Source organism: Delphinapterus leucas, chromosome 20 (genome assembly GCF_059928025.1).
Source record: "Delphinapterus leucas isolate spDelLeu-1000000601 "Yukka" chromosome 20, BTC_Dleu_Yukka2, whole genome shotgun sequence".
NCBI lineage: Eukaryota > Metazoa > Chordata > Mammalia > Artiodactyla > Monodontidae > Delphinapterus > Delphinapterus leucas.
This window is the reverse complement of record NC_143148.1, coordinates 10,276,745-10,298,592: the sequence shown is the minus strand read 5'-3', so window position 1 is coordinate 10,298,592 and position 21,848 is coordinate 10,276,745. Positions and strand designations below refer to the sequence as shown.

The following is a 21,848-nucleotide window of genomic DNA, read 5'->3' as shown; positions in this document are numbered from 1 at the left end:
AAAGGAAAGATGTGAGAACACAGAAGACCTTGGGAGGATGGAGGGCTTATGATGCAACCCCAAGCCAAGGACACCAAAGACGCCAGCAAAGCACCGGAAGCTGGAAGAGGCAAGAAAGGGTTCCCTTCTAGGTTTCCGCGGGCGTGTGGCCCTGACCGCTCCTTGATTTTGGACTTCTGACTTCCAGAGCTGTGAGAAAATAAATTTCTGTTGTTCCAAGCTGCCCAGTTTGTGGAACTTTGTTACAGCAGCCCCAGGAGACTAATAGACCAATTCTGCAACGCTCTGATTTTCCCACCTTTTAGGGGTCTTGGATCATGGAGTTAGATCCCTTTGGCCGAGTATTTTCTTACCTTTGCCTTCAGCCGTCCAAGTATCGCCCAAGCTAGACGCTGTACCACATCTTAGATCTCGATGCCCTAACATGGGAGATGTTTGTTTTCCTGCATGTGGGTGTTCTGGGTGTGACAGGCACCTTCTCTCCACGAAGTGACTCCTAAAGCCAGGCCCCCGCGCCCTCTGGTGGCTCTGCCATCCCCTAGGGCCTCAGGAGACCCTGCATCCAGCAGGCAGGTGGGGGAGGAGAGTGGAGAAGGCAAACCTGCCTCTTAACTCGTTGCTTCAATGGGAAACGGACACACGTCACTTCCACTCCCTTCTAGGTGCAAGTCCCCAGCAAAAGCCCCACACTATAGGGGCCCATGAATGCCGGGGGACAGGGAGCTATCTTGGCCACACCCAGCCCCTCTGACATACTGTTTTGTTCTTTTTTGTTTCTTTGTCTCCCAAAGCTCTAGCTTTGGCAGGCACATGGTCAGAGTCTAAGATAAATCGGGCACCAGTCTGACCACTGCTCGGCATCATGTAACGGGGCACAGCTTCCTCCTGGGGCCCGGGGGGTGTCCTCAGTCCTGCTCCTGACCTCCAGCCAAATCTAAGGGTTAGTCCTGCCTCCCCAACAGCCCAACACTGCTGGGGCCAGTTTGTTTCCAGCCTGGACTCTGGGTGGTAAGAAACAGAAGCCCAAGTCAAGTTGGCTGAGGGAGCTGCGGGAAGCGATGTACGTTGTCTCCAGTAGCACGTCTACAGAGACGTCGGTCTAACAGCGTCATGAGGACCCGTGCATCTCTGTGGTGGCTTCATTCTTGGGCAGGCTCTCCCTCTGCTGTTGGAAAACATCTCTCAGCACGCCCAGGGTGGTGCCACTAGCTCAGTCATGCCAGGACTGCCAGGGCTTCATATGCTCCTCAACTTCCCTGTCCTCATCGAGGGGCTCCTTGGGTGGCTGTGGAGTGACCTGTAAGGCAGGTACCCCCTGGACAATTACTCGTCTGGTGGAGGCGGCGCTGGGGTGCTGTCGAGGCCTAATTAACCCATTATGCCAGGGGAGGAGCCACCCCAAGAGTGGAGCAGCCTGCTGAGGTCACTGGGGACACCACCCTCAGAAATGCCAGCTCCTGCCCCGCCCACAGAGGGGCAAGCTCGGATGTGGGGACAAGGGCCTGGATCCCCTGGGGCCTGGGTGCGCTCCACTGAGTCAGCTGGGCGCATCCCTCTGTCCTTCATCTCCCCTGCCTCCGCAGCCTCGCCCGCTTCCCCCACAGCCACTCCCGCCTCTGGGATGCCAGGGAGCAGGCTGCCAGCTGAGGCTGCCCGACTCCCTGGGGATGAAGTGGGCTTGGCAGAACAGGGCAGGCCTGGTGGCCAGTCCTCACTGAGCTGGGGAGACTGGGGCATGAAGACCAATCTGGGGTTTTCACATCTTCATTTATTGCACTTGAACCCCGAGTTCCTCATGGGTCCTTCTGCACGGGCTCTCAGATGCTGTCACTGATACACTGCCCCCCACTCCTGGTGGCTCCTGCCAACAGTTCTCTGTGGCTCACAGATTCACCTGGGGAATGTGGCCACCACAGGCCTCATTCCGGACACTGGACCCTGGGACTTGGACCCAGTTAGGCCCCCTACACCCTCATCCGGGCAGAAGGAAGTGTTGCCCTCTGCTGCGCCCAAGGCCTTCCATTCAAGGCCCACCTGGGCTAGACTGACCCCAAGTGAAGGGCACTCAGGCCATGGGTCTGGACTTGCCCCCGTCCTGGGGTTGGTGGGCTTCGCAGACACGCGCAGGAGCCTGGCCTGCCCAGGCCGCCCCGGGGGCGTGGTTGGCTCCGCTGGCGGCGTGAGGGTCTTTGCGGGCAGGGGACTTGGGCGTGCGGGGCGTCTTGAGCGTGCTGACGGCCCGGATGAGGCCCATGCGGTGGCGTATGGAGTGGTCCAGGTTAACGGTACAGCGCAAGAGGCTCTGCGCCTCGGCCACGGTGAAGGGGAAGTCAGCGCCCAGGAAGCGCTGGAAAAGCTCGGGGTCGCCGTCCAGGTCGAGCACCTTCTGCAGCGTCGCGGTCATGGTGTGCAGCTCGAGGCTGTGGTCGCAGAACACGTCCCAGAGGGGCGCGCTGGCTTCGGGCGCGCTCCCTGCCTGCTGCTGGTCCTCCAGGCACTGCAGGGCCCAGCTGAGACGGCACGGCCACTGGTTGGCGAGCACGACCCAAGCCACGGCCTGGCGCGGCGAGAGGCCCTCAAAGTCCCCTTGCTGCTGTTGCAGCAGGCGCACGGTGATGGGCACGGTGTTGACGATGCGCCGCATGGACACCACGTTGTCGGGCACGTAATCGATGAGGCAGTCGCACTCGTCGTGCAGGCAGCAGAGCGCCTCCTGGATGCTGCGCGCCGCCTTTACTTCCAGGAGGCTTTGCGCGCTCTCGGCCCGGGCCGGCCCCTCTGTCTCCAGGAGCGGCGCGACGTCTCCGCCCCCCGACCCCGCCTCGCCCCCGGTCACCGCCCCGCCCCCGGCCCCGCCCCGCGACCTCACGTTGAGCGTCATCTCGCGACAGAGCAGGTCGTCGCGGCTTCGCACCGCATCGTGCAGGAACTGCAGTTTGGTGCGGCGGCCCATGATGGGCACGGAGAAGGGTAGCGTGACGGTGCGGTTGAGGAAGAGGTAACCGTTGTCGGCCGTGCCCTTCATGGAGCCGGCGCTCTCGAGGCACGCGGCCAGGATGCTGGGGTCCACCACCAGGATGAAGATGAAGGGCGCGTGGCTGTCGGACAGCAGCGTGTTGATGGCGTTGAGCACGCCCACCACGCGCTCCGGGTAGCACGTGTCCAGCCCTGTGATCTCGAGCACGACGCGCAGCCGGCGCCGCTGGTAGATCTCCAGGAAGCACAGGAAGTCGGTGAGCAGCCCCACCTCCTTCTTCACCTGGCACATGAATCCCAGATGGCTGCTGAACTTCTCCTGCGACACCAGCCGCTCAATTCTCTTGCGCTGGCTCACGAACAGGTGCTTGCCCACCGAGTACATGGCCATGAGCAGCCCGGAGCCCGAAAGCGTGGTGGCCGCGCCGCCGAATGCCCGGAACGTGTTGCTGTGGCCCAGTACGTGGGAGCCCATCGACAGGTAGAGCAGGCTCATGCCCAGGCTGAGCGCCACCAGCAGCGCCAGCAGTGCCAGGCACACGTGGCCCCGGCAGTGCCACTCGCGGTGGCGGTAGCCCGGCCTCGTGGCCGCCTTCTTGCCCAGCACCGAGTACAAGCTGAAGGGCAGTGCGCCGTATTGCTGGCGGATGCCCTCGCACAGTGTGGCCACCAGGCCGGCCCACAGCTTGTCACTGCCTGCGTACTGCCAGGCGCTGAAACGGATGAAGAGGAACTTGACGTTCTTGCGCCGCAGATGCAACTCGGTGATGATGGGCTGCAGGAACACCAGGTACCACAGCAGCTTCGAGAAGCCCCAGCCCCGTATGGGCCTCAGCTGCCACTGCACGTGCCGCAGCTCCTCGGCCTCCCTCTGGGTCGCCTCCTGCTGCATCAGCGCTGCCGGGACCGAGGGCGCAGGGGAAGGTGTGAGCGTCTAGACCCGGCTTAGGCCAGGCCAGGGCCTGGATGTTAGACGGGGAGCCAGGGCCCGTCTCCAGGTGCTGGGCAGGTGCAGAAGTGCAGAAGGAGAGGCCTGGAGCCAGGCTTGAACAGGAAAGGGTCTGAGGGGGAATTGGGGGGGTCAGGGGAGGGCAGAAGTAGAGCCCCCAGAGGAGAGAGGACCGGTGGGGGCAGGGAGGGCTCCAAGAAATGAAAGAATGCGTGCCAGGTGCTGAGGAAGAGAAATGCTGGGCAGCAAGTGTACACCCTTGGTCCAGTTTTCCTGGCTTACTGCCTCTCCTCCAGCTCTCAGCTCAGTTATCACTTCTTCCAGGAAGCCTTCCCTGATCCCCAAGCTGGGTCAGGTGACCCTGGGCTCCTCCACTGCAGTCCTGCCCTCTCTGGGTCATCCCTGTCTGGGGACAGGTCTGTCTCTCACGCTGGTCTGTGAGCCCAGGAAGGGCAGGGCCCTGGTTGTTTGGGCCACCCTGTGTCCCTTGGGTGCTGAGGAAGTGCTGGGGGGAGTGTCTGGAGGATGGATCATGAGAGATTGGGGGCATGATCTGCCTGCTGTGAGGGTAGTGAGTGAGCCAGTGGGAATGAGTCGGAGTCAGCGCAGAATAGAAGCTCTGTTTCCCTTTACCTTAGAGCCGAATCTTTTCTCCTTCCAGGACCTTGTTTGTTGCTCTGTGACAACACAGGAGCAGGACATGCGCTTGTTTGATAGGTGCTCACCAGGGCTGGGCACACGGAGGTGAGTCACCTCCGGCTTCTCTGGCCATGATTGGGGCTGGGGTCTGAGCTCCAGCAGCGTTTGAACCAGGCTAAGTTTCAGCTCATGTCTTCAATTAACATTATCTGTCAGGGGTCTTGTGGGCGCCAGGCCCTCGGCCGGGGCTGAGGAGAAGAGATAGGTCCGAGGAGCACAGAGGCCTGGAGGGACTTGGCAGGAGCCAAGCGAGGAACCTGGGCTTTCTCCCTAGGGTGCTGGGAGCCGTGGAAGGCTTCTGAGCAGGGGAAGGACAGGGCTAGATGTGTATTTTGGAAAGACTCCTTGCAGTGGATTAGGCGGGGGAGGGGGCAGAGGCGTAGGGAGGGACCTGGATAATGCTGATTTATGGGCATCTGGCGGACTGGCCTCAGGGGTGAGCAGGCCTTAGGGAAGCCTGGGGCTGGGCAGGGACCAAGCGCCCCACCTCCCTTAATCCTCACCCATGATCTTGTCTAGCATCATGTGCAGGCGGCAGCCGAAGGGGGCGTAGAAACCCACGGTCACAGGAACAGGCACGTGGCAGAGAGTCTTGGCCAGGCAGCTGCAGTAGACGTCATCCTCCGTCAGGATGTCTGGGGCCCGGGGGTGGGGAAACTGAGTCAACGACGCTGGCCGGGCACCACCCTGCTCCCCGTCTACCCTCCGGAGTGCTCGCCCTCAGCCCCTCCCGGCACCGGCACCCCTCCTCCCTGACTCCCAGCCATGACTCAGGTCAAACCCTCCGACAGAGGGTTTCTGTGGCCGCCGGCAGCCCCCTCCTTCAGGACCAGATGTGCCCTTCTAGGCCCCGGATCCACCAGGCAAAGGCCAGGAGGCCAGACCCACCCGGCCCTGGCCCAGAGGTGTGCGGGAACTTGGCTGCCCTGGCCCCCGGTCACCAGGATCATGGTTCCCCTGGGAAAATCCCACAGGCTTTTCTTGAGACTCCCGGGCCCTAAGATACCGCTGTACGCGCTCAAAAGTTCCGCCGAGTCTGTTCCTTTCTGCTCTGCTAGCCTGACTCAAGCGTGGGCAGGCTCCTCAGCTGCCTGTCCACCCCTGTGCCCACAAGTCACTAGTTCCGATGCCTCTGGGAGGCATCTTGGACCTGTAGTCAGGGCACCAGAAAGGTAGCGCTCAGTTGGCGGCAGGGCAGGGGGGGAGGCCAGGCCAGCCTCACGGTGTGCGGTGGGGATGACACGCCCACTTTCATAGAGGCCTCGTGGGCTGCAGCATCCATCCCTCGCTGGGGGCCAGCGCTGGGCCTGGAGGCACAGCTGGGAGGGCAGGAAGCAGACTCGGGCCAAGGTCAGCTGAGGCGGCAGCTGGGGAGGACCTGAGCCTGCTCTGCCTGGTCAATGGCTGACCTCACCTCGCCGAGCCTCTACTAACTTGTGTGTGAAATGGGCATCGAGGCCCCGAGGCTATGGCGACGGGGTTGTGCCTGACCTGGAGCCGAGTCCCCACTCAGCTGTGCTCTGCTTTCAAACCAGACCTGGAAACTGCCACCTCCCCGGTCAGGTTGCCGGCACCTCTCGCCGGGACTCCTGCTTTCCGCCCTTCCTCCCACAGTCAACTCTCAGGTCACATCCTGAGTCAGCTCTGGGCCCTTGTGGCTCCCACCTCCCCAGGGGGAGAAGGCTGAGCCCTCACCGCGTCCACGAGGCCACCTTCCGCCCTCTCGGAGCCCGTCTGACCCTCGTCCTCACCTCCCCTGATCCAGCCGCATGTCCCTCCGTGTTGCCCCGTGAACAGGCCGCCTCAGAGTCTGCACCTGCTGATCCTGTTGCTAGTTACTCGAGAGAACTGCCCCATCTTTGCTTAAATGCAGACTTGATGGGGCCTCGCCTGATGCCCTTGTTTAATTTGCAAACCCCATTTCCTCTCCCTGCTTTATTCTTCCCCCCCAACATGGTTGTCGCCCGGTGACACACTTTTGAACTTCCCTATTTATCTTTTTTCCTGTACCCGCCTCCCCCCACCGCCTATAGAACATGAGCTCCATGAGGGCAGAGATCTCTGTCTGCCCTGCTTCCTGTGACACCCCCAGAACAGAGCCTGGCGCCCCTGTAGGCGACCAGTACCTGGTCACAGAGTGAATGAATGAATGAGTGGGTGGGTGGGTGGATCCCTCCCATGGCTGTGTTGCTCTCTCCGTCCCTCGGGCCACTCCCTACCTCTTGCTGCAGCTGCACTCCCCAACACCAGAGCAAGCTGGTGTTCATCCCCTGCTGCCCCAAGTCAGGAGGGCTGGGAAGAGAGGAAGCAGAGCAAGGGTGTCACAAGCTGGGGCCCGGGCCCCTGGCCCGCCCGGGATGGAGGCAGCATGGACAGGCCTGGCCTGGAAGCCTTGGATCCCAACGGGTGAAGGAGCAGCGGCTGCCCAGAGGCCCAGTGTCAGGGATGAGCGCCCTCCCAGACAGGAACCAGAGTGAGGGCTGAGGAGGGCAGGCCCCAGGCCTAGGTGGGAAGCGAAGTGGCAGGGACAGAGCCCCGGCAAGGGAAGGCTGGGTGAGCTCTGGACCTGTAGAAGGTGAAGGAGCTACGGTTTACGGGGTCAGGCAGGTGCCAGGTGTCTGTGGGCCTCCTGGGCTCCAGGAGGGTGCTGGCTGCAGAGGGCAGGGCTGGGCCGCTGCTGGCTGTGGTGCGTGCCGTGGCGGGTGAGGGGGTGCGTGTGGGGGCCGGCTGGGGGGTGCTGGCTAGTTGCATGGGGGCGGTAGTGGTTGCAGGCGGCCCCTTCTGGGTGCCGTGAGCGGGGCAGAGCCGCTGCCACGGGGGGCTGGGAAGTGCGGGCTGGGATTGCCGCTGCAGAACAGGGGGCTGGAGGCCCCGGCGACAGCCATCGCCACCCCATGGTGGCCTGGCATGCCTGGGGGGTGGCGACAGGGCCTGTAGGCTTGAGGTGCCGCTGGGTCATGGTACTACTGCTGACAGCATCCTGGAAGGAAGGAAGTGGGGGGCGACTGGGCCTGAGTCCCTGACCCCTGAGGGGCGCTGGCAGAAACCAGCTCAGGTCTTCAGGAGGAGGCTGGGGCTCGTCACTCAGCTGAGGCCCAGGAGAAGTCAGAAGACGAGGAGGGGCTGTGGGCCGGGGCGGGGCCATGCCCTGCGCTCTCCCATGGCTGGGGCAGGGGGTGGGGGGTGGGAAGAGGTGCAGGGGCCTGGGCTTTAGCTAGGTGAGGAGCTAGAGGGGGGATGATGCCCCCAGAGTTTCTGCTACCCCAAGTTCTTCGGTCCCTGGGGTGTCCCCAAGTGGGGGGGCGGGCGGAGAGGACTCCACTGGGAGCTGGCCTGGTTGGTCCACAGGAGGCCAGGGTGACAAGACGTGACTGTGGAGGGGGACAGGGTGGGGACTAGGAAGGGGGCTGCCCTGGGAGGCCCCGAGGAGGCTGGATCAGCCCTGACGGGAGTAGCTGCCCCCTCATCGCCCAGAGCAACAGCGACTGCAGTCACCATGGGCAGCTGGACCCCCTCCTCGTTCATACGCACTCAGTGTGGGCTGCGGGCTTGCCCTCCGACCCCTCCCGGCCACCGCACTGCTCCCCGCACGTTGTGGGGCAGTCCCCACAGGCCTGGCGATTTGGGGAGGGAATTCTGTCCACGCTAGGGGCAGGGGCAGGCCAGATGGGCCCCCACTGCTGGCATCCCCAGCCCAGGCTCCCACCTCCGGCCTCCCAGGGCCTACGGTCCCCACGGCCCCCTGTGCAGATGCCTCCATGGTGAGTGCCGGTGGCTTTTCCCTCCGGGGGCCTGAAGTTCTGCTTGGCCATCCACTCAGCAGCCCCCCAACTCACAGGTCTCTCTTGCGACCAGGGCCGCCCAGACTGAACCCCTACCTTTTTGGTGCCCCAATTCCCTGTCCGAGGAGTAGCGCTTGGTGGGGGTCCGGGGGGGCAGGGCACCCTTGGTGAAGTGGATGGTGTAGTGCTGGTTCATGGCGGCGGGGGGCCTGCTGGGGGTGGGGACGAGAAGCGGGCTCAGTACCCAGCCCCCTCGGGCGCCAGCAGCAAGAACCCACCCACCGGACGGCCCTGAGACCTGCGATAGGTGAGACCTCATCCCTGATGTTGGGGTCCTGGGCTACCCAGGTGGCATGGGGGTGCTCTTCAGAGTAACAGGGAGAGGTCAGGATGGAGGGACGGGACAGCCAGGCGCGCGAGGATGAGAACGCTTGGGGGGTGTTGGGGGGTAATTTGGGGTGGGTGAGATTTCCAAGGCCTGGGTGTTCGGGAGCTGCTGGGAGTTTCCAAGAGGCTGGGACAGTGCGGGTGCTGAGCCGACGTGGGCTGGGAGCCAGGGGATGGCTGAGTAAGATTAGGGGGGAGCTAGGTACTGGGCGGGTGCGCTGTGGGTGGTGGAGGCTGGCACCCTTTGAAGGGACTTGAAACCAGTGCGGTGAGAGGCGGGGAGCAGTGAGCCACCGAGCAGGCGAGCGGCTGAAATGTCAGGGCTGAGACATTTGGGACCTAATGAGGGGTTGGAGGGAGGGGGACTCTAGGGGAGCAGATGAAGTCGGCGTGGTCCAGTCTGGGGAGAGGCTGAGCAAACTGGGGATGAGGTGGGGGGGCACTGGGTTTAAAATGTGAGGAGCGGAAGCGAGGGAAGGAGGCTGTTTAGAGACAGGCACGGGAGAACCCGAGGGGCAGAGGAAACGGGGGTGAGAGCTGGAGTTGGTGAGGGTTGGGGGCCTGGCGCGTGGCCCCTGCCCACCTCATCCCCCCGGCCTGGGGTCCCCCATACCTGATGGCAGCCTCGCGGCCCCAGCTCCCTGCCCCGCCGCTGCCGCCAGCCGAGCCGCTGTGCCAGCCCCACCGTCTGGCAGCGTCAGCGCAGGCCAGACTGGTGAGAGGCCCGGGAGCTGGGAGCCAGGAGCCCAGTGGCCCGACCGGTTTGCCCACCTTGTCCCCGCCCCTTCCCAGCAAGCCTGCCCAGTCCCTGTCCCGTGCGGTGCCCTCAGCTCTCAAGGACTGGGGGCTGCCGCCGCCCCCCACCCCACCGCGGTACCCCAGTAAGGGATGGAGATGGCAGGCCACGCTGCTGCCCAGGGCGGGACCTGCCAGAGGGTCTGCTGGTCTGGGCACTTATGCTGTGGGAGGGAAGGAAGCTAGGATATGGATTTGGAGTCCAGGCCCACAGAAGATGCAGCCCCAGGTTCAGGTGCCAGCTCCTCCAGGGCCCAGCCGTGTGAGCTTGGGCAGGTGACTTCACCTCTCTGAGCCTCGGCTTCCTCATGGCTGAGCAGGCCGGCGTCCGTGCCTGCCTCTCGTGGTTGTCAGGAGGAGTCCCCTGAGCCCAGAGCCTGGTGCTCAGCAACAGTGGCGCCAACTGGCCCCATTTGCCAGCTGCTCCAGATGCTTCACATAAAATGACGACGACACGCGCGTTCCAGGCTCACCAGGAGCCGTGCTCAGCGTACACGCTTCTCTTTTTTTGACTCCAACGCGCGGATTGCGGGATCTTAGTTCCCCAACCAGGGATTAAGCCCAGCCTCAGCAGCAAACGGGCGGAGTCCTAACCACTGGACCTCCAGGGAAGTCCCAACATGCTTTTTTTATCTCCAGTAACCTCTTTCCTCGTTGCCACGCTCCAGTGGGGCGGGGGTGATGCCCCCTTTACAGGTGAGGAAACGGAGGCCCGGACTGGGGAGTCGCTTGCCCCGGGTCTTAGGGAGGCAGAGCCAGGCTTTGCAGGCAGTGGTTTGTGCTGGGTAGGTGGAGGCGCCTTGTGGACGTTCTTCGAGAGGTGAGAGCGGGGTTGGGGGTGGGCATGGCTGGGCAGGAGGTGCCTTAGACACAGCGTGTGGGGGGGGGCCCTCTGCTCTCCAGGGTCCTGTCTCCCTGTGGCTGCTGCTGGCGTGATGGGTCGAACAGAGGTTCGTTCCCCCGGGAGATGGGGGAGGCAACCACAGAGCTGTGCCCAGTGACCAGACACTGCCCCCTGTAGCCCAGCTGTGCCCCTTCCCTCCCCCGGGCTACTTCTCTCTCCCCTCACCAGGCTTTCAAGCAACTTCCTCCTCCCTGTCCTCTGCCACTTTAGGACTCTGCCCCCCTCCCAGCACCCCTGCCCCATCAGGGAGGCCAGGCTGGTGTGTCTGAGTGGGGGTGTGGTGAGTCCGGGGGGGATCCTCCAGGACAGCCCGGAGCTTCTGGAGGGCAGGGCTGGGCCGATCCCCCGCCTGTCCGTGCGCACACAGTTTAGCTGAATGACTGCGATTCATTTGGGAAACATCTGCAGGCTCTGTGCTGGACAGTGCCAGCACCCGGCTGAGGGACCCAGAGGGACCCACGGGGAAGCGCGGCGGGACGTAAACAAGTAAACACGGCAGCAGAGCAGGACAGGCCATCTAGGAGCCCCCCCAGGGCTGCAGGTGCCGGGCGAGTGAGCAACTGCTCCGAGGGATGTGGTGGGCAGCTGAGGCTGGTGGCTGCTGGACACCGGAGAGGGAGCAGGAGTTTGGGGAGTGGGCCAGGCAGGGAATGGCATGTGCAAATGCACGGAGGCAGGCCAGGGACCCGCGGTGCTCAGCTGTGTGCGCTGGGGAGGGGCTGGATGGGGTGTCTGCAGAGGAGCCCCACCCACTGAGGAGACCCCTCCTCCTCCCGTTTGGGTCTGTCGCAGCCTCGGTGTGCAGGTCTGAGGTGGGGGTACTTACCCACATCAGGCAGCAAGTGGCAGAGCCTGGCAGAGTCCAGACGGGTGATGCCCTCGGATGCTATGAATGTAAACATTGGAGGTGGCGGCAGGGGGTGGGGTGCAGGCATGAAGGCCGAGCTGCCCAGGGACTGGTCAGCCTGGCCATTGTTCTTTTCTTGGTATGACTCGCATCCGCCAGGCACATGAACTGTGTATTCGTGTGTGTGTATGTGTGTGGGTGTGTGTGTGTGTTTTGGGGGAGCCGAGGGTGTCTGGCCCACCTCACCTGCATCCATCCTTGGTCCTGGCAGCCCCAGCCCAGCCCAGCCCTGCCAGCACCCTGGGGGCCCTTGGCCCTGCTCCTAGGGAGAGGTCCATTCTGTGGGCCCCGCTGGGAAGAGAGCGGCCCCAGACTTGACACTGGCAAGGGTGCCAGCGCCAGGGGCCAGCCTCCCCCGCCAGGTGTGCAGGGCAGGAGGCGGCAAGCTCCAGGGCTGAGGCTGAGGAGGAGGGGGCCCAGGAGAGGAGGAAATGTGGGATGGGGAGCCACACAGGGTAGCCTGCTTCCCCCGCAGGACCTGTGACACAAACAGCCCCTTTGCAGATGACCCTGCCCCCAGCACCCTGCGTGACCCCCACCTTCCACTTGGAATCTGGTCCCACGTACAGAACCTTTATTGAGCACCTGCCATGTGGAGGGACGTGTCCGATGTGGGCTCCCTCCACACCAGCCCCGACTGGGGCGGGGTCCACCTTGCCCCCGGGACACCCCCACCTCCCTATGACACCCACTTGTTGAGCGCTTATGAGGCCCTGAAGCGGTGGGACCCCGTCTCCCCAGCACCAGCCACCACCACGGGCAGCAGCTGGGTCCCCGGGATGGGGTGGCGTGAGGCTCGGCTGGGGGTGGGGCCTGGGGCTCCCTCAGGATCTCTGGATCACCACCTGGAACTTACCTGGAAGAGAAGGGCTGGCTTTAGCCTGAGGCTGGGACCGGAGGGGAGAGGCAGCACCCCAATAGCTCAGAGATGTTCATCCCTGCCCTGCGCCAGCCTGGGTGGCCTCAGCTGGGCCTCAAGTTTCCTCACCGGTCTAGGGTGGTGATGCTTCCTGCCCACCTGGCCTGCATCCCAGGGCTGTGTGGGTGACGGGGGGCATGAAGGCCAAGCATGTCGGTTGCTGGGGAAGGGGCTGGCACGGGCTTCTGGGGCATGTATTGCTCAGATCCTCCCAGGTCCCCCGTGATGAGTGGGCCTGGGGACTGGCAGAGGGGAAGACACCTGGAGGGAAGGGGACTAGAGGGTTGGCTGCAGGCTGCCCCCAGGTAAGGTTGGGGCCTCGGCCTGTCTGATGGAGGGCACTGTGGGCCATCGGGGACCCGGGGGTCAGGAGGACAGCCCATCACGCCAGCTGCAAGTTCCATGGGGCCTGGCTGCCTGTGGAGCCCCTCAGCACAGCACCAACCCGGGTGACTTCCATTATGTCCACCTGGGTTCCCGCACCGGGAAGAGTGTTCGAAACCACTAGACCAGGTCATCGTCAAGGGTTGTCTCCTCCAGGCTGGCAGGCCCCAGGGGAAGCAGGCTGCGGGGGACATCCAGGGGCAGGGGCATGGATGCGCTGCACCAGCTGTGTGGCCTGGGCATGTGACTTAAACTGTCTGGGCCCAAGACTCCCCATCTGTGAAATGGGGCTGGGGTGGCCCGGCCCCACCTCCTCGGCCCCCCTGGAGCAGGGGGACCCCTGCCTCACTCGGACGGGAGCCCCCCACCCCAACTCACAGGCGGGCAGGGCTGCCACGGAGGCGGTGACCAGGCTCTTGATGCCCAGGGTGCTGAGGGTGCCCCGTAGGAGGCCGCAGGTGAAGGCCAGGAACTGGGGGCGGGGGACACAGGTCACTGTGGGCAGAGGGGGAAGGCCAACACCCAGGACCAGGGGGGCCACGCTGGGCCCCTCCCTCTCCCGGGGTCCTGGGTTCGGGGAGGGGCCTGCCTGGGGCTGGAGTCCCAGCACCGCCCCCGTACCTTGGGCGCTTCCTCCAGGTACTGCAGACCCGAGGCCATCCGGATGAGAAGGGGGAAGCTGTGGTCCTGCAGGACGTAGGTCCCCTGGGGACAGAGGAGGGGCCCGTGGGGGCTGGGGTGGCACCTGTACCTTTGTTGGGGGGAGGGGAAGCAAGGACCCAGGGCCCAGCCCCGCTGGGCTGAGGTCTGGAAGGACCCTTCCCTCAAAACCGTGGTGGTCGGTCACGGGCCCGTCCTTCAGAGCTGCACAAGGACCCACGGGCCTTCGGCCCCGGGCCTGGTGTCCTGCCCCGCTGGGTGCGTGACCTTCCAGGGTGGTGGTGAGAAGCTGCAGCCCAGGCCCGTGGAGCGGCCCACCGGGCCCCGGCACAGCACGGGCTCCTAATGGGAACTAGGACCAGGTCCGGACAAGAAGCATCAGGCCGAGGCGAGGTGCCGCCCGCCACAAGGGGCCTTCTGCCGGCTCTGGGGCCCATCCTGGGAGGCCTGCGGGGAGGCTGGAAACTGCTGCCACGCCCCACGGCAGCCTCCTGGCTTCCCCTGGAGGATGACACAGAGGCCCCGAGGGGGCCCGTGCCTGCCTCCCAGCTTGGGCAGGTCCCCGTGGCCGGGCTGGGCCTGCTGCAACCGCCCTGCGCGGGGGAGTCCCCTCCCCGGCTCTTTTGGGCACTGGGCGTGGGCACGCACCTGGTGATTGGTGCGGAGGCTGTCCATCTGCTTTTGGAACACGGCCGCCCACACGTCTTTGCATAGGAACTTGAGGACGTCCAGCTCCTCCCTGAAGGCTAGCGTCTCCCGGGGCAGCCTGGGGTGGGGCCCAGGCCAGGGGAGGGGGGAGCCCCGAGATGAGGAAGAGGGAGGAGACCAGGCTGGGTTCCTGCGTGGAGCAAGGTACCCTCCCCGCCCGGCTGTGCCTAGGAAGGGACCCCACCTCAGCTCCTGCCCACCTCTCACCTCTCGCCCAGGGCCTGGCCCACGCGGAAGCCCATGCCCTCCAGGACCGACAGGCTCATCTTCTGTCCCTAGAAGGCCAGGGAAGAGAGGCGCAGGGGCCCTCGGTCACCTGAGGGAGCCGGGAGCCGCTGGGTGTGGGGCCTGCGAGGGGACTTGCCCGTCCCTGCCCGCGCAGGGCGAGGAGGCCCAGAGGGGAGGGCCTTGCTGCACAGGTTGGCAGGACAGGCCGGCTTTGCCCCTTCACCTCCTCACACGCCTCCAGAAACCCCATCAGTCTTCAGGACCCGCTCCCCTTCATTCCAGGAAAAACGGGGGTTTTCCCCAGGCTCAGCTTCACCCTGCCGGTCAAGTCTTTCCTGATAACACCCATCACTTATATGCGCTTTCAGTGTCTGTCCTTACAACACCCTGTGGAGTAGCACTCCCGTTACCCCAGAAACTCAAGGCGACCTGCCCTGGGGCTCATGTGGCAAGTAAGGGGGCCACAAGGCATGGGCCCTGGCCTCTGGCTAGCAGGGGGGCTGAAAAGTCAGCTGTGATCATTAGGCCTTAACATATTAGCTGAGAATCCTGGGAGGGACGCACAGGGGCACAGGGGAGGGAAATGTTCCCTCGGGTGCCCGGTGAAGGCTGTGGTGGCAAAGCGGCCTCCTGGAGGGCAGGCCAGGGTCTCACGGTGGAGGGGCTGAGGCACGGGGGCAGGGGTGGCAGGAGGGCTGCACCTGGTATCTGTCCACGTGCCCAGGAGTGTGGACGGCGAGGCTGGAGGAGAGCTGACCTGTGTGTGTTTTTGATCTGTGTGACCTGGAGAGAGCTGAGCAGGCGAGGGAGGCTGGCCCAGACTGGGGGCGTCAGAAATACCAGGACAGCCTGTGGTGACCAACACGGGGCTGGGCACACCGGAGGAGGCGCGTTAGAAACAGATGCTGAACGAGCAAAGTGAGGAACTGGGACTCAAGCACACGCTGTGCCGGGTGCCCTGTACAGACCCCCTTGTTTAATTTTAACAACCCCATAAGGTAGGCTGTATTTCACACCTGGAGACCAGGCACAGAGGGGTTAGGTCACACCTCCCAGAGGCACCCTCAGCCACGGGGCTGTCCTTCGGACCTGAGCAGGTCTGGCTCCTGCAGGTAGGTGGCAGATGGGTGGGCGGCCGGGGCAACACCCCCAGCTGTCCCTGCGCCAGGGAAGTGGCAAGGGCTGAGGCCCGCTGGGGGGACGCGCCAGGCATAGGGAGGTCGGAGCAGAGGCGGCCTGTGTGCCGGCCCTCTGCTCTGCTGGGCTATGTGATATGCAGGCCCTGTCCCGCTATCCTGTGCTCTTCCCGCGAGAACCGGGCCTGGGGAAGGACACAGCTTCCTGCTGGTGGCACTGGCGTGCGCTCTCTGGTTTCTTCCAGCACAGGAGGGCCGGCCTTGCGGGGAGGGCCTGTAGACTCAGGATGTGCGGGATCTGAGCTTGGGGCATGAGAGGCAGAGAGGGGGACATGTGCCGGGTGGCTGGTTCCGGGGTCCGGGGCCAGATCAGCCCCTGGCCCCTACCAGCTGCCCCGTGCCTCAGTTTCCTCACGTGTAAAATGAGGACCTTTCCAGGGTCCTCATGCGGATGAAGGGAGCGGGTAAGTGCAAGCCAAGCGCTCTGAGTCAGGCTCAGGAAGCGCTACCATCATTGTTATCTACAGCCTCTGCACCTGTCAACCTGCGTGACGAGCTGATGGGGAAAGGGAAGGAGAGCCCCGTGAAGGAGGGGCTCTGTTCTGTGGGCTGGCGGATCTCAGCACCTGGATCACTGCCACCCTGCGTCACCTCCCTCCTAGAGGTGAGCTACCCGAGGGGGCCTGGCTGGGCTCCGCCTCCGCTCTAAGTGCATCTGTGTCCCGAGGGACAGGGAAGACCCCAGGACTCCCCTGTTCATCCCACAGACATTTCCTGACTGGCCTCCGGGAGCTCGCCTAGCAAGCCTAGTGGGGATGACGGGCACCCAGGGGAGGACAAGCTGGTGAGAGGGTGGAGGGTGGTGTGACCGGCAGCTTGCTCTACAGCAGCTGTTGCTGTTGGCTCCATGGTCCCCGGCCCTTGAAAGGGGCCAGTTAAACATCCACTGCACTGCAGAGACTGGGGGTGGTGGGGAGGGGGGAATAATGCCAGCAGGGAGGAGGAGAGGCGGTGGGGAGGGAAGGGCGGAGGATGAGCGGGTGACTCGGGAGAGAGGGCGGAGGAGGAGGGTGGCAGAACCCCACCTGCTCTCTGGCAGCCGCCTCCCAGGACTCAGCAGTGTTCAAGCCCCAATCCCTACCAAAGCTCTCCAGACACGAGGGGTTCGTCATTCCTGAGGAGGGAGGGCAAGGCGGGACACTCCCATCCCATTGGAAGCCTCTGGAGCCCAGCCCAGAGCCAGTGCATTTCTGGGCTCCCCACGCCTGCCTCAGCCGAGTTGACACAACAGCCCATGGAGAGGAACCGAGATAATGGGAGAAACAGGGGGGACCCCTCAGAGGAGGCTTATCAGTGTGGGCACGAGGGGCATCCATGAAGCAGCACGGGCACTTGGAGGAAGGGACAATCGGACAAGGGAACGTTCTTAGAAATGAAATGGTAGCCAAAAGAAACGTTTGTTCATGAGGGAGCTGAAAAAGAGACAAATCTGGAAGGTAGGTAAAACCTCACAGATTGTTAAGAAAAAAGGAAACCACGAGGTAGGAAAAAAATGAGAGAAAAGTTGACGTGCGGAAAGAGACCTAGGAAGTCTAGGATTCCTCTGACTGCGAGAGATGGAACAGTGCTGGAGAAGAAATAATGAAAGGAGCGTAAGAGGAACGTGTGCTCTGCTAAAGGCAGATTCAAGCGGCCAGACCGAAAAGGGCCGCAGAACTCCGAGTAGGATGAATGGAAAACAAGTAAACCAAACTGCCTCCCCCCTGGTCCCGTCCTGGACTGAAACTCGATGGAGCTGGGTGGGGGGCTGTGTGCCTGGCCTGCCTGGCCCCTTGGTTATTAGTTATTTGTGAGGTTCGAGCTCCACCCACGGAGCCACTCTGTGCTGGCCCAGGGCAGGGCGTCCCAGGAAGGAGCAGCACTGGTTCCTGCCTTAAGAAAAGCACAGGGAGGGCTTCCCCGGTGGCGCAGTGGTTAGGAATCCACCTGCCAATGCAGGGGACGCGGGTTCGAGCCCTGGTCCCGGAAGATCCCGCATGCCGCGGAGCAACTAAGCCCGTGCGCCACAGCTACTGAGCCTGCGCTCTAGAGCCCGCGAGCCACAACTACTGAGCCCACGTGCCACAACTACTGAAGCCCGCGCGCCTAGGGCCCATGCTCCGCAACAAGAGAAGCCACCGCAATGAGAAGCCTGCGCACTGCAACGAAGAGTAGCCCCCGCTCGCCGCAACTAGAGAAAGCCCGTGTGCAGCAACGAAGACCCAACGCAGCCAAAACTAAATAAGTTTATATATATTAAAAAAAAGCACAGGGAGAAGGGATGACTTCCAGCTTCCCCAAGGTGAATGGCCCCAGAAGACCCAAAAGAACTATGCTGCGTGACCAGTTGAGTGACAGGGTGAGAGCACACCTCCCACCCTGTCGCCCTGTCCTCATGCACCCAGGTGGTGCCCAGACAACCCCAAATCCCACCTTCTCCCCTGACACTCTATGAGCTCACCCAGCCCCCCTCCACCTGCCTTCCGTCTACCCCTCACCGCTGCTCGGGCTCCTGCAGCAGCACCCTTCCCCACCCAATCTCCATCCAGTCTCATCCACGTGGCCAGGGAGGACTTCCGGAAAAGTAAATCTGAGCCTGGCACACCTCAGTTTAAACCTTCTATGGCCCCCACCGCCCTCAGGACAGAGCCCCAGTTCCCGCATGGAGACCCCGCTGCTGGCTCTGTGGCCTCGGATGCACTGCGCCCCCTCCAGGGCTCTGCCCCCTGCTATCCACTGTGCCAGGAACTGGTTGGTTTTCCAGGCTCTTGCCTGAGGACAGGACTGTATCTGATGGCTGCTACATTCACCACAGGCCCTCCTGAGAGAAGGGGCTGGCCGGGGCACTCGCTGGGCCTCGGTGGACCAGGGCCTTCCCAGCAGGGCCGTTCCCGGGCCAGCGGCCAGTGGATGACAGCTCATTACATACACAGAGGGGTTCACTCCTTTGCCCACATATCTTCAAAGCTCCTGAGGTGGACAAACCACAGCCTCTTCCTCCGACTCCTGGAACTTTTCCCTCTTTGATAACAAAGGCCCTTCGACCTCCCAGTTCCTCCGGCCAGTCTTCCATTCCACCCGTAACCGTTCAGGAGAATCCATTCAACAGCCACAAATAACCAGGCAGGACATGGAGATCAAAAAGCCCTAAACAACGACTGTGGCTCCTGGGCGCCTGTGCTGCGGGGACAGAGATGAACCAGCCACCATCGCTTTCCTCAAAGGGTTCTGGGGCAGGTGGGCGGGGCAGGCCTAATGCCACAGACAAGCTCTGGCACGGATGCCCGAGTCCTGATTTTGCCTTTGATCCTGGCTGTGCAGCGTCGGAGAAGCCCTCCTTCTCTGGTGCCTCAGTCCCTCCCCTGTAAAATGGGACGATGACGTCAACCTCAGAGTGCTGTTCTGAGGACTGAATCAGATAAAGTCCTGTGCTGGAGACACGATAAGTACCCAAGAAACAGAAGGCCTGCGTGGCGTTCAGACAGGACACTTGCTGGACCAAAGAGAAGGAGCAGAGAGGGGAGGGGCCGGGAGCAAAAGAGAAAAGACTGCGCGAAAACAGGGCAGCTGCCCATGATGTGCTAAGAAACGGGGCTCCCCAGCTTGAAAGAATGTGGGGAGACGGCAGTCCTTCCCCTGGCTGCACACAGGAACCACCCAGAAGCTCTGAGGCCTGACGCCCGGGCCACCTTCTGGCCCAGCTCCACCGGAATCTCTGGTGTGGGACCCCAGCATCAGAACTGCAGAGGCAGCTGGGCAGAGAGCCATGCCCAAGGGTCACAGGCGCGTTCGTGCTCTGAAAGCCCTGTGCTGGGCAAAGCTGAGTAACCGCCTGTCCCCCCTACTTGCTTGGCCACAGGAACCGATTAAAATCCTCCCAGAGTGTCAGAGAAGACACTGAGAAAGACAGGAGAGAGTTTATAGCACAGGCTTTGGAAGTGGGAGGCCCAGTTACATTCCTGACTCTGCCACTTGACAGTGAAGACTCCATCTATAAAAGCCTCTGTTTCCTCCTCTACAAAGTGGGGAGGATCATGCTGACCTTTGTGGGTTGTTAGGTGGATCAAATGAAATCAGGAATGTGAAGCCCACCAGGGCACATGATGGGTGCTATTATTGGCCACGATACCAAGTGAATGCCAGTCCCCGCCCACACCCTCCATGGCACAGGGGCTGCCCTCACTTCAACAAATCCATGCTGAGGACCTACTATGGGGTGATCAACACAGACCCGGTCCCCATCCACACCACACAGCAGGCAGCCTGGCAGAGGAGAGGCTGTGAATCGAAGGATCATATGGATACATAATTCAGATACATACTTACTGTGATACAAGGATACCCCACTTCCACTGGGGGCTCAGGGAGGGCTTCCCCGAGGAGGGGACATTTGAGCCAAGATCTGAAGGATTAATAGGTGTCAAGGCAGTGACGATGTGACAGGTGAAATGAGCTGGAAGATGAGGGAGGACGCTGGTACAGGGCAGAGAGGAGGGAAGCCAGACTAAAGCAGGGAGGGGCCAGATGGGAACCATATTTGGACAGCACAACAGGAAGGGCCTGGCTGATGGCTGGAGGTGAGGGAGGAAAGGCAGATGTCAGGGACTCCCGGGTTTCTGGTTTGAAAGCCAGGATGGATGGGGTGCTGAGACACTGCAGCCCCCTCCCCAAAACACAGGCCAGTGCACACTCCCTCTCCCACGCGCTAACGTTCTCATAGCATTTTCCCAAGGTACAATATATACTCGTTTATCTGATTTGCCCGCCTACCCCACTATAACGTAAGCTCCAGGAGGGCAAGGGTTTTGGCATGGTTCGCTGAATAATCCCCAGAGCCTACAGTAAGGCTTGGCACCTTGCAGGTTTTAGTGACAGTCTGTTGAATGAATGAACTTGAAAAAACTATGTTGAGATGATAACAAGCAACACCTTTGTCCTCCTGAATTGGTAAGAAAACACAGACCAATAAAAATGTCTTGCATATTGACGATGATGATCATAGACAGAATAATAATGAAAAAAGGGGGCACAGCCCCACTTATTAAGCACCTACTCTCTCTGTCACCCTTTCTTCTTGGTAACAGACTTTAAAACAAGAGCTCCGTGTTTTGAGGGCTGATTAGGTGCTAGACATCGTACTAAGTGCTTTGAAGTCTGAGCATTTATTTTTCACAAGGGCCAACTTCCAAGATGCCAATCACGCTCCTTCCGCAGGGCTTCGCAGAAGGCTTCCCCCTTCCTGGAATGCTCTTCCCCCCACTTATCCTCGGGGCTTGCTTCCTCCCTTCTCTTCCTCAAAAGGCTTTCCTCCACCATCCACCACTCCACCTCTCCTCTTTCCCCGACTCGGCTGAAGTTGTCTTTATAAAACTTCTCACTAGCTGGTGGCACGTTCTATTTTTATTTATTGTTTGTTTTGACTCCCCTACTAAAACGTAAGCTTCACGAGGACAGGGAAACAGTGCCCTGAATACAGTAGGCGCTCAGTAAGTTTGCTGAATGAGTAAAGGTCTCGCTCGGAGTCTTAGGTGCTGTTATGATCTCATTTTACAAGGGAGGAAACTGAGGCACACAGAGGTCGAATCACTGGCTCTCATACCCAGTATGAGTGATGCAGGCGGGATTCAACCCAGGCTCAATATACAACTTCTCAACATATACCCAGTAATCGTAATTACCACCCGCTTACTCTGTGCCAGGCTTTGAGCTAAGAGCCTGACCCCGAACTGTCTCGCTCAGTTCTAGCTGAGACCCTCGAGGCCGGCCCTGCTGCGACCCCGCTTTGCAGAGGCGGAAGCTGGCGCCTGAGGTCGCCCAGCGAGGCAGAGGCGGGGCGGGGGGTCCGACCCGGGCCGCTGCCGCGCCCTCTGCTCCTCCCAGGGCCTCGACCCGGCCTTCCCGCCGCGGCCCGTGCCTCCTTCCCCCCGGGGCCCGGCGCTCACCCCGGGGCCGGGGTCCGGATCTTGCGCCCACAGCTCCGCTACCATTTCCGTGTGCAGAAACTCGAACAGTACCGCGTCAGCCATGCGCCGACCTTCCCCGCCTAACAACCGTCCAGCGCCTCGTGTCCTCATTGGCCCGGCTGGGCAAGCTCCGCCTCCTGCACCTAAGCGCGAGCCCGCCCACTCTCGCTTCCATTGGTGTTTCAGGATAGCCCCGCCTTCCTTTTCTGGGCTCTTGTGGTGCGCGCCTGAACTTGGGAGACTAGGGGGAGGGCCTGCTTTGTCTATATTGGCCGCAAGTGACAAGCATCTCCGCCCTTCCCTCTGCTTCTTCCCCGTTTCCGGGTCCTCGAGCATTTCCATTGGCCGAGTCGCTTGTTACACGTGACTTCTCGTCATTTAGAGTCCCCGTCTGTCTACACGGCTCGCAGCA

At 62.2% G+C, this 21,848-nt stretch overlaps 2 protein-coding genes across 13 annotated transcripts; both read right to left on the bottom strand.

The window, feature by feature from the left end:
* Window positions 1-1,750: 1,750 nt before the first annotated feature.
* NKPD1 (NTPase KAP family P-loop domain containing 1) lies at window positions 1,751-12,381 on the bottom strand. 9 transcript variants are annotated; one of them, XM_089902709.1, is made up of 5 exons: window positions 12,256-12,381; window positions 11,319-11,378; window positions 8,503-8,618; window positions 5,128-5,259; window positions 1,751-3,873 (listed from the first exon to the last, which is right to left on the bottom strand). In XM_089902709.1, the coding sequence occupies exons 3-5, from the start codon at window positions 8,600-8,602 to the stop codon at window positions 2,066-2,068; spliced, it is 2,040 nt and encodes a 679-aa protein (XP_089758835.1). In that variant the 5' UTR covers window positions 8,603-8,618; window positions 11,319-11,378; window positions 12,256-12,381; the 3' UTR covers window positions 1,751-2,065. The 9 variants fall into 9 exon arrangements, with proteins under 9 accessions (XP_089758835.1, XP_030617086.2, XP_030617085.2 ...); XM_030761226.2 differs by lacking the exon at window positions 12,256-12,381 and having other exon boundaries at window positions 11,319-11,652; XM_030761225.2 differs by lacking the exons at window positions 11,319-11,378; window positions 12,256-12,381 and adding an exon at window positions 9,407-9,491.
* TRAPPC6A (trafficking protein particle complex subunit 6A) lies at window positions 11,327-21,654 on the bottom strand. Of its 4 annotated transcripts, none has more exons than XM_089902717.1 (7): window positions 21,416-21,649; window positions 14,278-14,345; window positions 14,011-14,128; window positions 13,324-13,407; window positions 13,081-13,174; window positions 12,388-12,435; window positions 11,327-11,378 (listed from the first exon to the last, which is right to left on the bottom strand). In XM_089902717.1, the coding sequence occupies exons 1-6, from the start codon at window positions 21,545-21,547 to the stop codon at window positions 12,392-12,394; spliced, it is 540 nt and encodes a 179-aa protein (XP_089758843.1). In that variant the 5' UTR covers window positions 21,548-21,649; the 3' UTR covers window positions 11,327-11,378; window positions 12,388-12,391. The 4 variants fall into 4 exon arrangements, with proteins under 4 accessions (XP_089758843.1, XP_089758844.1, XP_089758842.1 ...); XM_089902716.1 differs by lacking the exon at window positions 11,327-11,378 and adding an exon at window positions 11,957-12,255; XM_089902718.1 differs by lacking the exons at window positions 11,327-11,378; window positions 13,081-13,174 and adding an exon at window positions 11,952-12,255 and having other exon boundaries at window positions 21,416-21,654.
* Between the last annotated feature and the right edge of the window lie 194 nt (window positions 21,655-21,848).

Excerpts from the sequence above, each read along its gene's own strand:
- NKPD1 (XM_089902708.1), bottom strand. The coding sequence starts at position 11,595 with ATGGATGCAGGTGAGGTGGGCCAGACACCCTCGGCTCCCCCAAAACAC. Across the intron at positions 5,260-11,318 it reads CCACTTGCTGCCTGATGTGG|ACATCCTGACGGAGGATGAC; the intron begins GTAAGTACCCCC and ends CCCGGGCCCCAG. Across the intron at positions 3,874-5,127 it reads GATGCTAGACAAGATCATGG|CGCTGATGCAGCAGGAGGCG; the intron begins GTGAGGATTAAG and ends CGGTCCCGGCAG.
- TRAPPC6A (XM_089902717.1), bottom strand. The coding sequence starts at position 21,547 with ATGAGGACACGAGGCGCTGGACGGTTGTTAGGCGGGGAAGGTCGGCGC. Across the intron at positions 13,408-14,010 it reads GCCTCCGCACCAATCACCAG|GGGACCTACGTCCTGCAGGA; the intron begins GTGCGTGCCCAC and ends CTCTGTCCCCAG. Across the intron at positions 12,436-13,080 it reads CGTGGCAGCCCTGCCCGCCT|CCCTGGGATGCAGGCCAGGT; the intron begins GTGAGTTGGGGT and ends TCACCCACACAG.